This window comes from Bubalus bubalis, chromosome 5 (genome assembly GCF_019923935.1).
Source record: "Bubalus bubalis isolate 160015118507 breed Murrah chromosome 5, NDDB_SH_1, whole genome shotgun sequence".
NCBI lineage: Eukaryota > Metazoa > Chordata > Mammalia > Artiodactyla > Bovidae > Bubalus > Bubalus bubalis.
The window spans coordinates 54,285,457-54,302,435 of NC_059161.1; the positions used below are offsets into that span (position 1 = coordinate 54,285,457).

The 16,979-nt window shown below is 47.5% G+C and overlaps 1 protein-coding gene across 8 annotated transcripts in view; it reads left to right on the plus strand.

The window, feature by feature from the left end:
• Positions 1-349: 349 nt before the first annotated feature.
• The window catches only part of CAPN8 (calpain 8), a 67,893-nt gene continuing 51,263 nt past the window's right edge, over positions 350-16,979 (plus strand). For 7 of the 8 annotated variants that reach the window (XM_006057242.4, XM_044943148.2, XM_045165751.1 and 4 more), the window contains exons 1-2: positions 350-653; positions 9,474-9,543. In XM_006057242.4, coding sequence (XP_006057304.4) covers positions 417-653; positions 9,474-9,543 — 307 coding nt within the window. In that variant the 5' untranslated portion in view covers positions 350-416. Of the gene's footprint in view, positions 654-9,473; positions 9,544-16,979 lie in introns of those variants that run through there. The other variant, XM_044943149.2, reaches the window with a different exon arrangement.

The following is a 16,979-nucleotide window of genomic DNA, read 5'->3' on the forward strand; positions in this document are numbered from 1 at the left end:
TAAATACTGGCCTTAAGCTATCCAATAGGCCTTCTCATCTCAGCTGGTGATGCCAATGATGGGTGAGCAGGTCTTGCAAAGAGATGGGGCTGGGTGACTGTGATCCTCAAGAATGTCTTAGGCTTATGGCGTGGGAGGGGCCCTGGAAGGTTCCCAGCCTTCAGACTGTCTGCTGAAAGGCAGAAGGGGAGGGCAGGGCAGGTTCACCTGCGCCCTGGGTGCATATTTGCTCCTGGCCCTGACTCACTGCCCTCTGGGGGGCAGGGGGCAGTGGGGCGGGGCCTCGGGTGAAATGTTTACCTGCTCCACCCGCCCCTCCCCTGCTTCAGATGCCTTATAGCTTCCCTCCCAGCGGGGCAGGTCTCTGAGAGCACGGAGCAGCCCCACCCTCTGTCTACCCCACCGAGCCCTCAGCCATGGCAGCCGTGGCGGCCCGAGTAGCCAGGCAGCGCGCAGCCGCCGAAGGCCTTGGCTCCAGCCAGAAGGCAGTGAGGTACTTGGGCCAGGACTTTGAGACCTTGAGGCGGCAGTGCTTGGACTCGGGGCTCCTATTTAAGGACCCAGAGTTCCCAGCGTGCCCGTCAGCTTTGGGCTACAAGGATCTCGGACCGTGCTCCCCTCGAACTCAAGGCGTTGTCTGGAAGCGGCCCACGGTAAGGAGGTGGGCTTGCTGCTGAGAGTCAGGATGGAGGTCCCTCGCTTCTGGGCAGTAGTTGAGGGAGAAATTATGATTCTTGACCCTGTGTTCCTGGATCCCATATTTCAGACAACCGCCCCCTCCGCACCCCCGCTTAAAATTTTTTTTTCAGAGACAATAAAGTATAGAGGGAAGAGTATGCCTGGGTTTTGGAACCAGACAAGTTAGAGTGGAATCCTGGGATCAGAATCATCCCTTACCTCCAGCTATCTCTTCCCTTTCTGTTTTTATCCTATCAGTTTTACAAAACAGTTACTTCCCCTGGAGAAGGAAGTGGCACCCCACTCCAGTATTCTTGCCTGGAAAATCCCATGGGCAGAGGAGCCTGGCGGGCTACAGTCCATGGGGTTGCAAAGAGTTGGACACGACTGAGCACCGCCTCTGAGCATAACTCCTTGGCCTGGCCTCCCTCCAGCCCTTCCATGGCCATTTCCCACCCCTCTCTGGAGCCTATCTGGGTACTTTGAGATGTTGGCAAAATCCAGGTTGGGTTTATAGTCTAATGTCAGGAGTTGACAGCCATGTTTCATTTCAACAGATGGGTTTTTTTTTTTTTTCTTTTTTTTAGGCCTGTTTTGGGCCAGGCATTGGCTCTGCCCTGTTTGGGAAGGTGGTTGGGGAGAAACTGGGATCAACTGTGGTCTCAGCTCTGATGGAGGTTGTGGGGAGGCAGACAACTGAATAAAGGACTGACACCCCGGGCAGAATGAAGGAAATGATAACAGAGACATTAACCATGGGTGCGGGACTCTGGGGTGTTAAGACTGAATGATGGAAAGGGAAGAGGATGCATTTGAGTGGAATGAAGGACCCCAGGGAGCCTGGGGGATGCGAGATGGATAAGGTGGAAGGGGAGAAAGCTTCATTTGGTGACCAAAGTCAGGTATCGTTAGCCTTTGCCTAGTGTTTCTCCTTTGTTTGAAATTATATATATATATATATATATATATATATATATACTGTGCTTAGTTGCTCATTCGTGTCCTACTCTTTGCGACCCCATGGACTATAGCCTGCCAAACTCCTCTGTCCCTGGGGATTCTTCAGGCAAGACTACTGGAGTGGGTTGCCATGCTCTCCTCCAGGGGATCTTCCCAACCCAGGGATTGAACCCAGGTCTCCTGCACTGCAGGCAGATTCTTTACCATCTGAGCCACCAGGGAAGCCTATGTGTATATATATATTTACACACATATATATATTTGTGTGTATATATATATATATTTTGGAGAAGGCGATGGCACCCCACTCCAGTACTCTTGCCTGGAAAATCCCATGGATGGAGGAGCCTGGTAGGTTGCAGTCCATGGGGTCGCTAAGAGTTGGACACGACTGAGTGACTTCACTTTGACATTTCATTTTCATGCACTGGAGAAGGAAATGGCAACCCACTCCAGTGTTCTTGCCTGGAGAATCCCAGGGACGGGGGAGCCTGGTGGGCTGCTGTTTATGGGGTCGTATAGAGTCGGACACGACTGAAGCGACTTAGCAATATATATATTTGTGTGTATATATATATTTGTGTGTATATATATATTTGTGTGTATATATATTTGTGTGTATATATATATTTGTGTATATATATGTGTGTGTGAATACATATATATATGTGTGTGTATATAAATATATATATATATATATATATATATATATTTGTGTGTGCCAGGACTTAGTTGTGGCATGCAGGGTCTTTAGTTGTGGCATGTAAACGCTTAGTTGTGGCATATGGGATCTACTTCCCTGAGCAGGGATGGAACCTGGGCCCCTGCATTGGGAGCACAGAGTCTGGGCCGCTGGACCACCAGGGAAGTCCCTCCTTCATTTGAAATTCTTAGAGCCCTCACCTCCTCAACTACGTTCTGCCCTAGACTGTGTCTTCACCTGGCCTCACTATCCACATAAATTTGGTAATTTCAGAATGGAGTGCTGATTTGTGCCTGTCAGCAAAATGCTATAAAATCCAGATGATGAGGTAGTAAGTAGAACCTGATTAATGTGAAACCTAAGTACTTCCATTATTGAGAGTTTTCAGATGAGTGAATAAAAGCCTGTCAAAATTTACCCTCTCCATTTCCAGTCATCAGTAAGGATTCTCACATGGCTGCTTTCGGCTAGGTTGTGCTCACACATCACTTGGCATGCTATAGGACCCAGCTTTATCCTCTACGATCTTACAGGTTTTTGAATAGGCTCCTGAGTTGGTAATGACCCTGATTCTGTTATTAGAGATGTGCCTCAGGATCTGGGAAAATCAGCCTGTTCCCAAATGCTTCATTTCTTCTTCCTTGAGGTCTCTCAGGGGCCCTCAAGAAGGTCGGGGTGTCCAAAAATGAGGTGCATCAATGAGTTCATTTGCCTTCTTCCCTCCCTCCCCTCTCTTCTTTCCCTTCCCACTCCCTCTTTCTTCCATCTTTCCATCCTTCCTTCTTTTCTTTTTCTTGCTGCTGCTGCTGCTGCTAAGTCGCGTCAGTCGTGTCCGACTCTGTGCGACCCCATAGATGGCAGCCCACCAGGCTCCACCGTCCCTGGGATTCTAGAAGTGGCTTCTCATCTCTCAGCTTCCCTATGGCCCTGGGTTGATGCCCAGCCCGGCCTCTGTGGTTTGAGGGATGCTCAGTGTGTGCAGGCCCCAGTTCGGCCCAATTGATGGTTTTCTTCTCTGTCCTTTTTTTTTTCCCTTTCTGTAATTAAGAAGTTTATTGATCCTAAGGAGAAATACAGAGAGAGAGAGAAGTGAGACAATGTCAGCTGCATGGTAAGGACTCATGAAACAGCCAACTCCAGTTAAGAGAAACCTGCTGGGTTGACCTTTGGGAGGTTCGGATAAGGATGAGGGGGCGAGGCCTCAGTGTGGGGCTTCCACTCTGCCTGCCACTTAGGTGAATGAATTTGGGAATTTTCAACTCAGCCTTGATTTATTGAGTGCTGGTCATGTACAGATGCTAGCGTGGCGCCTTTGTGATGTTTTGCTAGCCGGGGAGACAGTCAGATAGTGGACCAACAGCAGAATGGCCAAAAGCTTGGTTTTGGGCGACAGGTGGGTCAGGATTCTGGTTCCCTCTCTGCCATTTATTAGCTGTGTGGCTAAGTTACTGACCTCCCCAGGACTCAGTTTCCTTGTCTATAAAATAGGAATAACATGGGACTTCTCTGGCAGTCCAGTGGTTAAGACTCTGTGCTTCCACTGTGAGGGATGTGGGTTCAATCCTTAGTCAGGGAGCTAAGATTCCACATTCCACATGCCATGCAATTTGGCCAAAAAAAAAAAAAAAAAAAAGAAGAATATGACTTACCTCATTGGGTTATTGCAAAGTTTGAATGAGAGGATGAATTTAGCCCAGTGCCTGGCATATAATAGATGCTTGATTCTATGAGCTGTCCCTAGCTATTATTGTAAGACAAAATGTCCAGAGAGTGAAATATAAATATGGACACAGTGTACGGGAGTTCAGGGGCAGAAGCAGTTAAAGTGACTGTGGGATTGGGGCAGGTTAATTACTGCAGACATCTGAAGGTGGGAGGGGATGTTGGTGAAAGAAGAGGGTCATGATCAAGACTGAGAAGGCACGGTGTGGGCAGAGGCACAGGGCCGTGGATGTGCATTCAGAGCTCGTTCAGAGGAGGGCAGTGGCCTGCAGTCAGAGGAGAGAGAGCACCGTGGGAAGCAGAGAGCAAGCCTGGAAACGTCAAGTGGGCCAGACCCTAGAGGGACAGGAGTGCTGGGCTGAGTCCCATGGGCATAATCAATGCTGCTGCTGTTGAATATGACAGCATCATTGGGTTTCCCGGAAGTGCACAGCCAGGGCTCCTGAATTGCCAAACATAGATTATCAGACATGGGCTAATATCCTGGGGAGCAGCATTTCCAAGTCATCAAGTCACTGAGAGTGTGATTTAAATCACTTCCTACCTTGAATTTCTTACTAATATCGGTGATTCTCTTGTGACTGTTCATCAGAGGCTGATCGGATGCTTGAGTAATTGAGGTTGTGGTGTGTTTTGATTATCAAAGAAATTGTAAACATTATTGCTAAAAAGACATGTTTGTTCTTAAGGAAGAAAATATAGTGTCCCAAGTGTAGGGAGTTGGGAGCCTGCCTCTTTGCAGGGGCTTGCCCACTCCAGTACTCTTGCCTGGAAAATCCCATAGACGGAGGAGCCTGGTGGGCTGCAGTCCGTGGGGTCGCTAAGAGTCCGACACGACTGAGCGACTTCACTTTCACTTTTCACTTTCATGTATTGGAGAAGGAAATGGCAACCCACTCCAGTATTCTTGCCTGGAGAATCCAAGGGACGGGGGAGCCTGGTGGGCTGCTGTCTATGGGGTCGCACAGAGTCGGACACGACTGAAGCAACTTAGCAGCAGCAGCAGCAGCCTCTTTTAAAGGTCTTTGACTGCCAAGTTACTTTGTATCTCTGATCTGATCTGAGTTCTGATAGAAAGTTAGTAATGGAGATGTGACGTGGGGAATAATGGGAATATTCTTCAGGCATAATGCTGAGATGCGATCTTGCAAGGCTGAGGACATTCTGTGGCCCCTGAGAGATTCATACAACATATAAGTCAGGGAATTTCCTGGTAGTTTTCTCTTGGGGGGTGGTGGTGTATATTTTGAATTATGCTAGTGAATAACATGTAATCAAATGAGCAGTCCATCACCTCGGAACCCTCTTGGGCTTCCCAGCTGGCTCTAGTGGTAAAGAACCCACCTGCCAATGCAGGAACCATAAGAAAACGTGTATTCGATCCCTGGGTTGGGAAAATTCCCTGCAGGAGGGCATGGCAACCCACTCCAGTATTCTTGCCTGGAGAATCCCATGGTCAGAGGAACCTGGCAGGCTATGATCCATAGAGGTGCAAAGAGTTAGATATGGGTCGCAAAGAGTTGGACACGACTGAGCGACTGAACTGAACTGAAAGTGACTTAGCGGGCACACACAGGAACCCCTTAGCACCACTCTGGTTATAACACTTTCTGTTGTCTCCAGCCTTTGCAGACCACTTTGTTTTCCAAGCCAAACTTACACCATTTTAGCTGAGCTTGGTAGACATATTAGGTATGAGTCTAGTGTGCTTCTACCATATAGACAGTATGACATGGGTAATTGAATGTACAGCTCGGAGGAGTGATTTGGGAGCATCAGCATATTCTATAGTTAGTAACTGAAGCTACAGGTCTGGATGTCGTCATCCAGGGAGAAGGCTTCAGGCATGTTATTGCTCTATGAGATGGGGTCATGCCCAAGACTGAGGACCCAGCTCAGGGGCTCCCTGGTCCTGAGAATGAACAGAGCAGAGGAACTCTTGAAGGAGACTTGACAAGGAGTAGAGAGGTAAGAAAGTCAAGAGCGAGTGAGAATACAGATGCCAAGAGAGGAGGGTTTCAGAAGGTGGCAACAGGCAAGACTATCAAGTGTAAAGAGCAGTGAGATGGAGGAGAGCGAAGCTCAACCTGTCAGTGCTGGTGACTCAGGTGAGAGGAGTTTCATGGAGCCCTGGGAGACCGGAGCCCGGCTTCAGGAGACTGACGGATGGACGGGAGATGAGGCACTGGAGACTCTTTAAAGAAGGTTTTTAAGCAGAGATTCTGCCCAACCTCTGTTCAGCGTGCTGTCAGCCGCCCCCCCTTTTTTTTAAAAAAAAAAAACAAATTACATTCAACATTTTTGTCTCTCCATTTTTATTAATTAAAATTTCAAATCTCTCTACCTTCTGCCCACAAAGAGAGGACGTGTGGACTCTGGGATCTTCCTGATTACTTGGATTAGAGTTGGCTGCTGCCCACTTTTAGAACCCCTCGTTTGGCTCATGCCACTTCTGTCTGTAAATTGCCGCTAGAGGGACAGTTGGTGATCCAGTGGTTAAGACTCCGTGCTCCCAATGCACTGGCCCCAGGTTTAACCCCTGGTCAGGGAACTAGCAATGGCACCCCACTCCAGTGCTCTTGCCTGGAGGATCCCATGGATGGAGGAGCCTGGTGGGCTGCAGTCCATGGGGTTATGAAGAGTCGGACACGACTGAATGACTTGACTTTCACTTTTCACTTTCATGCACTGGAGAAGGAAATGGCAACCCACTCCAGTGTTCTTGCCTGGAGAATCCCAGGGACGGGGGAGCCTGGTGGGCTGCCATCTCTGGGGTCGCACAGAGTCGGACATGACTGAAGTGACTTAGCAGCAGCAGGGAACTAGATCCTACATGCTGCAACTAAGACCTGGTGCAGACAAATTAAAAAAAAAACAAAAAGTTGCCACTAGAGGTTGAAACAAACAAGCAGAACTACGCTCCATCTTTGGAAGGCTGGCTAAATAACTCACGGTACTTATAATGAAATGATAAAGCTCTATATGTGCTGAGCAAAGATATACAAGATAGAAAATGTATATGTATAAGGTGTTAGTCACTCAGTCGTGTCCAACTCTTTGTGATGCCGTGGACTGTAGCCCACCAGGCTCCCCTGTCCATGGAATTCTCCAGGCAAGAATACTGGAGTGGGTAGCCATTCTCTTCTCCAGAGGATCTTCCCAATTCAGGGATTGAATCTGGGTCTCCTGCATTGCAGGTAGAGTCTTTACCATCTGAGCCACCAGGGAAGCCATATATATGTAAATATGCTTTTACATCAAAAGAGTTTCTGGAAGGGTATACAAGAAATGTTAACAGCAAGGAATCTAAAGTGAAAGGAGTTTTTTTGTTTTTATAGCATTATTTGCTGTTACATTTTTTTTTTTTAACCCATGGGCACACACTTTATAAATAAAAAACAAGTTAATGATTTTTTTTTTTTTTTAATATTTGGAAGGAAAAAAAAAGTCAGGCCAAAGGCTCTATCTCTGCCCATTTAGGCAGGAGCTTTATTCAAGGGTGTTAGGGCTGCCACTCAGAAGCCTCCACCCCTCATGGTCCCAGAACCCCAGAATCCCAGCTCACTGCACACCTACTCTCTCTATCTGCCTTCAACCCATCATTCTCTTGCTTCCCCTTTCCTTTTTGAGCCACCATTTCTTTATCTCTATGGAGTAAGATGGGCTTCCCAGGTGGCGCTAGTGGTAAAGAACCTGCTTGCCAATGCAGGAGACATGAGACTCGGGTTCAATCCCTGGGTTGGAAGATCCCCTGCAGGAGGGCATGGCAACCCATTCCAGTATGCTTGCCTGGAGAATCCCATGGACAGAGGAGCCTGGCGGGCTACAGTCCGTGGGGTCACAAATAGTCGGACAGGACTGAAGCGACTCAGCACACAGTCAGTCATGGAGTAAGATGGAAATATTTCCCATTCTTTGTGGTCAGACAGTCCCTGATGCAGCAAAACCGGGCTGGCTTCCTTTTTGTCCCTCGGGCTTCCACCCTTTCCCCCTAAGAGTGCGCCTGGTGGTGAGGCAGACCCACCTCTCCTTTGGGAACCAGTCTTCACATCTGCTAAGTCATTTCAGTCATGTCCAACTCTTTGCAACAGGGTGGACTGTAGCCTACTTGGCTCCTCTGTCCATGGGATTCTCCAGGCAAGAATACTGCAGTGGGTTGCCATGCCCTCCTCCAGGGGATATTCCACCCCAGGGATCGAACCTTTGTCTCTTATGTCTCCTGCATTGCAGGCAGATTCTTACCACTAGCGCCACCTGGGACTAGTACCACTAGTTTGTCCTAGATTCTGCTTTTCTCACGCACATGTATCATCTCCCATCTAATAAGTCTTTCAGGCATAATCCCTCATGGGCATTTCTCCCTTTTCTCCTTTTGTTTTCTGTGGTCTACATGGCAGTATTAGGCACTAGGCTTTTCCTCTGATTTTTTTAAAGAAAAATTTTTATTTATTATTTTTATTTTTTGACCATGTTGCATGGCTTGCAGGATCTTAGTTCCCCAACCAGAGATCCAACCCGAGCCCCCTACAGTGGAAGCAGAGTCCTAACCACTGGCCCACCAGGGAAGTCCCTTTCCTCTGATTTTTACCATGGATGTCTATCTCGGTTTCCCACATAGGCTGAAAGCACTCTGAGGCCAAGAACCATGTGTGTTCTTTCCCTCTGTGTCACCATGCTCCCATCTTTCCCCTGCCCGATATGGTGCAACTAGTACCATGTATAGAACAGGCATTGAGTACATCCTTGCTGGGTAAACCAGAAAGAAAGAAGGCCTACAGGATGCCTTCTTGTGCCCTAATAGAGCTCTGGGGCCATGAGCTTGCCTGTGACAAGTGCCACTCCGAGATAGATGAGCAGGGAGGCGGCAGAGTGCAGGTCAGATGTGGGAGTGAGGTTGAGTTCTCTTTTCTGGACAGACACTTCCTGAAGCCCCAGTGTTTCCATCAGCACACAGGGTCCTCATCACTGAGTCAATGAGCGTCCGCAGGGTGCAGAGCATTTTCTTAGAGTGCTAAACATTAGCCTCATCCTGTCCCTAAAAGTAGGGGTGTTGTCCGAACGGTGAGATCATATTTCATCCTGTCATTATCTCAGCCTTTGCCTTTCTCCTGCCTCCCCCGCCTTCACACCCACACACCCACACCCACACTGTATGTATAGTGATAAAAAGCCTGCTCACGAGGGGACCTGTGGGCTCCAGCTCCTGCTTTGCCACCCCTGGCTGTGTGACTGTGGGCAGCTCTCCTGCCTTCTCTGGGCTTCAGAATCCTCAGTGATAAAATGTGGTACATGCAATAGATGATCCCTTGGGTTTCTTCCATGAATTTTGTGACGATCAAGCTCCTTCACCCTTGGTGCCACCATCACTGAGCATCTTTGTGACTTGTGTTTTGTCCCCGATTGTTTCCAGGAATTGTGCCCCAGCCCTCAGTTTATCGTTGGTGGAGCCACGCGCACAGACATCTGTCAGGGTGACCTGGGTGAGTCACTGGGGAGAGTCCTATTTGTCTTGGGAGAGGGCAGGTGTGTGTGTGATGAGTAACATCAGATTACGCTGTTAAACTTGACCGTCGACATTAGGTCTGTCACTCAGCCGGTATGGGTCTTTGAGACTGCACTCTCCACTCTGGGTCTGGAATACTGGAACTCCCTTTGGTTCCTTTTAACCAAGAGATTTTCCATATGCTCATTTAACCCTTTTTAATGCTAGAGTCACAAGCTAGGATTATAGGCATATGGTAGATAACTCTGCTCGGAGAAGGGCAATGGCAACCCACTCCAGTACTTTTGCCTGGAGAATCCCAGGGACAGGGGAGCCTGGTGGGCTGCCGTCTATTCGGTTGCACAGAGTCGGACATGACTGAAGTGACTTAGCAGCAGCAGCAGCAGCAGCAGATAACTGTGCTAGCTGTGTCCTTTTTTTTAATATTTATTTATTTGGCTGCTTCGGATTTTAGTTGTAGCATGCTGCACTTTAGCTGTGGCATGCAAACTCTTAGTTGCAGCATGGGGATCTAGTTTCCTGACCAGGTATCAGACGTGGGCCTCCTGCATTGGGAGTACGAAGTCTTAGCCACTGAACCAGCTGGGGAGTCCCTGTGCTGTGTTTTGATAATAGTTTCCTGTAAATGGACATGATTTGACCTGTAGAGTGGCCACATGTATACAATTAAGTGTTTCTTCAGTCATGTCAGACTCTTTGTGACCCGTTGGACCATAGCCTGCCAGGCTCTTCTGTCTGTGAGAGTCTCCAGGTAAGAATACTGGAGTGGGTCGCCATTTCCTCCTCCAGGGGATCTTCTCGACCCAGGGATGGAACCCACATCCCTTAGGTCTTCTGCATTGCAGGCAGATTCTTCACCTCTAGCGCCACCTGCCGTCACAATAGATGCTCTTATCATGAGTAAGAAAACAAAAATCCTAGCTTTGTAGCCAAGCTTTCCTTCCTAGGCCAGGAATCATGGGATTCAGAACCTTCACTTCCCAATCTTCCATATTCCCTCCAAATCAGGCACAGTTAAGTTAGAGGAATAATGTATTTTGTTTTGTTAAATTCTAGCCTTAAGTGTTGGAAACCAAGGTTCTGTTTGATAGCAGATTAGCATTGTTGATCTCATAAGCCCTCCTGATCCCAGGATCTCACGGTTTCTGCATTGAGTTGGACAACACTGACATTTTAGGGACAACACGGCTCTGAATTGAATTCGCTGGCTTTCCAAATGGCCAGCCAGTGACAGCCGCAGGATATAGAACTGGAAACGAAGACAGGAGGAAACAAATCCTGCTTGCTTGAAAGTCAGCCAAACAAACAAAGTCTCCGCATCCACGTGTCCCCATCGCCCTTTATCTTTCCAGAGATTTCCCCTCTTTTTTCTCCTTGCACCGCAAACCTGTTCTCTTCAGCCTGCTGAAAACCTTTATGATTTTGAAGATCACCGGCATTCATTTTAAATGCTTCCAATGTTCTCTCCTTTAATGAGTATAGCAAATATCCCCTTAGCCAGAGCTCATGGAGCGTGAGTACAAAGCAGTGAGAACCATTCGGGTACCACATCCTCATGTGCCCCAGGCCCTGAAAGCCACAGCCTCCGTGTCCTCAGCCTTTGAGCGAGGTGAGGGCTCCCAGAGGGGTTGTGTTCTGACCTCTTCTTGTTCTGGTAAGTGTGCTGTGCCTTTTCACTTCAAGTGAAATGTTTGACCTAATATAGCACACATCTCAGGGAAACACAACTTCACATTTACGCTTTAAACAACTTCTTGTTGTAGATGGGTTGACTTTGGAAAAAGGTATTTAGTAAGTGTCTTTTAATTGATTGACTTGGAGAGATCCTCCTTTGAATAGTTTTAAGCTCGGAGGAAAGAGAGTTTCCCAAAAGAGGCCAGAGCGTTACCATGGTGAGCGTGTGCTGCTGATGAAGCCGGCGGCTGGAGGAGCAGGAAATGAACCCGACTCCCCGAATCCAACTCACATCAAAGTGCTGGGGCGACGCCGTGGAGGCCGCCCTGGGTTAGCCCGGCGCTGCCTCGGTGGATTTTAATGAACAGAGCGGAAAGGCTTGTTGAGTCCAATTTCCTGAAGGGTGCTTGGTATGCGGCCAGAGGGCCTGTGGACCAGATGGAGCTGCAACAAGCATTGACGTGGGTACCTGGGCGCTGGGCCTGAAACTTGGCCCCAAGGTGAATGCCAGGGGCTGAATGGCAGCTATCCATGTGGCCTATGAGACTTGGGCCTGGCGGCTTTAACAGTGGGTGGATCGTGGAGAGATTAAGAGGTGGTGTGTTACAGGTGGCACCTGTCAGGGAGTGACAGGAATTAATACTTGCACAGTGCCTTGCAGGCTTGACAGAGTCCAACACAGCGCAGTGGGGTCTAATGCAGATTTTAAATATTATTGTTACTTTTTTACAGCTTATCTATATAATGAAAATGAGGTCCTTTACACAGCTTTGTGTCACTGCTGTTTTACTTTTATTTTCAGTACACGCTGTTCAAAAATGACAACTGAAAGGTCCAGAATGAAAATTCGGCTTCCCATATATTTCCATCTATTCTACTGGTTCCCTGCAACCTTTTTAAATTCCATCCAGTATTTCTTTATGCAAATTCAAGCAAATCTTAAAATGTAGTCTAATATGTATCTTTTTTTTGCCTTGAAGATAGCATTCAGGAAATACTGTTTGGCACCTTGCCATTATTTGTCATTATTTCACTTAATAAAATGTCTTGGAGATCTTTCCAAGACAGTGTATGAAGGGCTTTGTTCTTTTTTTTTTTCATTTTTATTTATTTTTTGGCTGCACCTCATGCTATGTGGGGAAAGAAATGGCACCCCACTCCAGTACTCTTGCCTGGAAAATCCCATGGACGGAGGAGCCCGGTAGGCTGCAGACCATGGGGTCGCTAGGAGTCGGACACGACTGAGCAACTTCACTTTCACTTTTCACTTTCATGCATTGGAGAAGGAAATGGCAACCCACTCCAGTGTTCTTGCCTGGAGAATCCCAGGGACAGGGGAGCCTGGTGGGCTGCCGTCTATGGGGTGGCACAGAGTCGGGCACGACTGAAGCGACTTAGCAGCAGCAGCATATATAATCTAGTTCTTGGGAGAGCTTCATGTGAGTCCTCACCCTGTGAGAGTCCTTGGCTCCCACCAGAGTCTGTGCTCATGTGCAGTCCAGGAGCTAACTTTCTTTGGAGACATCATTATAGGATGAAAGATTGGGAAGTCTGCAATGCTAAAGGTTCAGCTGCTCCAGATAATTACTCACAGAGTCATATGCATTTTGTTGGGTGACTCAGTCTCTGCCAGAGAACACGGTGGTTTGCCTTCACACATATTAAGTGGGGTTCTGGTGATGAAACAGCCCCTAGACAAAAGCCCTCCTCGGGCCTAGTGCACATTGGTGCACTAAGAAGGGGTCCCCTTCAGCCTCAGCCTTTCCATGCTCCATCTTCCTGGCAGAGCCCACACTCACCAGATCTAGCAAGGGCCACACACGCGGTGTCCCTCCAGTATGAGGGGATCTAGGGGCCTCACCGTGTCATGAGCGAGTAAGTTGTTAAGTGTGGGATTCCCTGTAGGGCACGTCTATGGTGCCCATTTCCGGCGAAGGCTCATGGTTGGTGCATCACCCAGGGAACTGCAGGCACCTCTCTGGTCCCTCTGCTGTTTGTCCCCGCACTGTCTGTCTCTCTCTTGTTGACCCATGCGTGTCCCTCTGAGGCCACAGAAACAGATCCTGTCCCACCATGAAGTTCATGTTTCTGGCTTCATTCACCTGATCTAATATGTCATGACCATGCACCGCCCAGAACTCCTTTGGTCACTGGCTTCAGAAGTCCAACTCAGTCAACTTAAGGAAAAAGTTCTTGGCTCATCCCACTGGACCATGGGAAGGGAAGGGCAGTGCTGGCCTGGGGAAGGCTGGGTCCAGGGATCTAGGTGTTCCTGGAGCTCTCTCTGCCTGTCATGTCTCCGCTGGTCTCTGTGTGCCAGCTCCACCCTCTCCCGTGCCAGGCAGGCTCCAAGCAGCGGAAGAGATGACCACTAGGATTCCAGATGTCAACTTGGTACGATCATGAACCAGCTTTGGTTTAATCTCAGAAAAAGCCTCTGGTCTGGTGGTTGGGTTCTTGGCCCACTTCTTGGGGTCTTTTAGTCGGAGGGGTGAGGGACTTTATGGTTGGTTGGGTCATGGGCTTGCTCTTGTGACTGCAGACCTTCACCCCAAACACTTCTCCAAAAGGAGGCGGCAGTGGGCTGGCAGGCATCAGGTCTGGCCACTCTGCACTCTCCCCACCCCAGGTCACCCCTGCTCTTCTGACTCATCGGCCCTGCCCTCTTCTGTCCCCTCCCCCAACCCCCGCCCCTGAATCCACCCCCCTGCAGCGCTCTGGGAAATGCTCCTCCCCACCGTTCTCCTCTTTCTCTGGATCTGCCACCAGCAGCACATAGTTCACAGCTGGAGTGCAAAGAGCCCTGCAGGGAGACCTGGGTCTTCATGGTCTGCCTGTGGTCGCACCACCTCAGTAAGCACAGCTGTACAGTGGGGATATAATCAAACCCAGCCTGCCTGGTGGTTGTGATGGGTAGGGAATTGACACGGCTCCTTGTCCTCCCAGCAGTGGGCAGTAAGTGGGGGTGGAAGTGGATGTAATAACCCTGGGTGCCCTGCCTATATGCACCAGGGCACTGACTCTCTTCTGCGTCTCTATAATCCACAGTGCCTGGGGGTGTAGCAGATGAATGTTTACTTACATCTGACCTGTTTTCTAAAGCTTTTGCCTTGTATCATTATTAAATCATGGAAACAGGGTAGCCTAAATCAGAAGCTACTTGTGTTTTTACTTCCTTTATTGCCAATATCACTCTTAGCAATCAGGCTGGATCAGGCATTTGGAATATATTTGGAATAAAAAAATCCCATCCTGAAGTTGACAACATGTCTTTATTTTTCAGTTCAGTTCAGTCATTTAGTCGTGTCCGACTCTTTGTGACCCCATGGACTGCAGCATGCAGGGGTTCCCTGTCTATCATCAACTCCCAGAGCTTGCTCAAACTCATGTCCATCAAATTGGTGATTCTATCCAACCATCTCATCCTCTATCGTCCCCTTCTCCTCCAGCCTTCAATCTTTCCTGGTGTCAGGGTCTTTTCCAATGAGTCGGTTCTTCGCATCAGGTGGCCAAAGTACTGGAGCTTCAGCTTCAGCATCAGTCCTTCCAATGACTATTCAGGGCTGATTTCCTTTAGGATGGACTGGTTGGATCTCCTTGCAGTCCAAGGAACTCGCAAGAGTCTTCTCCAACACCACAGTTCAAAAGCATCAATTCTTAAGTGCTCAGCCTTCCTAATGGTCCAACTCTCATATCCATACATGACTACTGGAAAAACCATAGCTTTGACTAGATGGAACTTTGTTGGCAAAGTAATGTCTCTGCTTTTTAATATGCTGTCTAGGTTGGTAATAGCTTTTCTTCCAAGGAGCAAGCATCTTTTAATTTCATGGCTGCAGTCACCATCTACAGTGATTTTGAAGCCCAAGAAAATAAAGTTTGTAACTGTTTCCATTGTTTCCCCATCTATTTGCCATGAAGTGATGGGACAAGATGCCATGATCTTAGTTTTTTGAATGTTGAGTTTTAAGCCAACTTTTTCACTCTCCTCTTTCACTTTCATCAAGAGGCTCTTCTCTTCCTCTTCACTTTCTGCCCCAAGGGTGGTATCATCTGCGTGTCTGAGGTTATTGATATTTCTCCCAGCAATCTTGATTCCAGCTTGTGCTTCATCCAGCCTGGCATTTCACATGATGTACTCTGAATATAAGTTAAATAAGCAGGATGACCATATACAGCCTTGACGTACTTCTTCCCCAATTTGGAACCAATCTGTTGTTTCATGTCCAGTTCTAACTGTTGCTTCTTGACCTGCATACAGATTTCTCAGAAGGCAAGTCAGGTGGTATGGTATTCCCATCTCTTGAAGAATTTTCCACAGTTGGTTGTGATATACACAGTCAAAGGCTTTGGCATAATCAATAAAGCAGAAGTAGATGTTTTTTTGGAATTCTCTTGCTTTTTCAGTGATCCAACGGATGTTCGCAATTTATCTCTGGTTCCTCTGCCTTTCCTAAATCCAGCTTGAACATTTGGAAGTCCATGGTTCACGTACTATTGAAGCCTGACTTGGAGAATTTTGAGCATTACTTTCTAGTGTGTGAGATGACTGCAATTGTGCAGTAGTTTGAGCATTCTTTGGCATTGCCCTTCTTTGGGATTGGAATGAAAACTGAATTTTTCCAGTCCTGTGGCCACTGCCAAGTTTTCCAAATTTGCTGGCATATTGAGTGCAGCACTTTCACAGCATCATCTTTTAAGATTTGAAATAGCTCAACTGGAATTCCATCAATTTTACTAGCTTTGTTCGTAGTGATGCTTCCTAAGGTCCACTTGACTTCACATTCCTGGATGCCTGACTCTAGGTGAGTGATCACACCACTGTGGTTATCTAGGTCATGGATATCTTTTTTGTAGAGTTCTTCTGTGTATTCTTGACACTTCTTCTTAATATCTGCTGCATCTGTTAGGTCCATACCATTTCTGTCCTTTATTGTGCCCATCTTTGGATGAAATGTTGCCTTGGTATCTCTAATTTTCTTGAAGAGATCTCTAGTCTTTCCCATTCTATTGTTTTCCTCTATTTCTTTGCATTGATCACTGAGGAAGGCTTTCTTATCTCTCCTTGCTATTCTTTGGAACTCTGCATTCAAATGGGTATATCTTTCCTTTTCTCCTTTGCCTTTAACTTCTCTTCTTTTCTCAGCTATTTGTAAGGCCTCCTCAGACAACCATTTTGCCTTTTTGCACTTCTTTTTCTTGGGGAAGGTCTTGATCCCTGCCTCCTGTACAATGTCACAAACCTCTGTCCATAGTTCTTCAGGCACTCTGTCTATCAGATCTAATCCCTTGAATCTGTTTGTCACTCCCACTATATAAAGTGTAAGGGATTTGATTTAGGTCATACCTGAATGGTCTAGTGGATTTCCCTACTTTCTTCAATTTAAGTCTGAATTTGGCAATAAGGAGTTCATGGTCTGAGCCACAGTCAGCTCCTGGTCTTGGTTTTGCTGACTGTATAGAGCTTCTCTATCTTCAGCTGCAAAGAATATAATCAATCTGATTTCTGTTTTGACCATCTGGTGATGTCCATGTATAGAGTCTTCTCTTGTGTTGTTGGAAGAGGGTGTTTGCTATGACCAGTGCGTTCTCTTGGCAAAACTCTGTTAGCCTTTGTCCTGCTTCATTTTGTATTCCAGGGCCAAATTTGCCTGTTACTCCAGATATCTCTTGACTTTCTACTTTTGCATTTCAGTCTCCTATGTTGAAAAGGACATCTTTGTTGGTATTAGTTCTAGA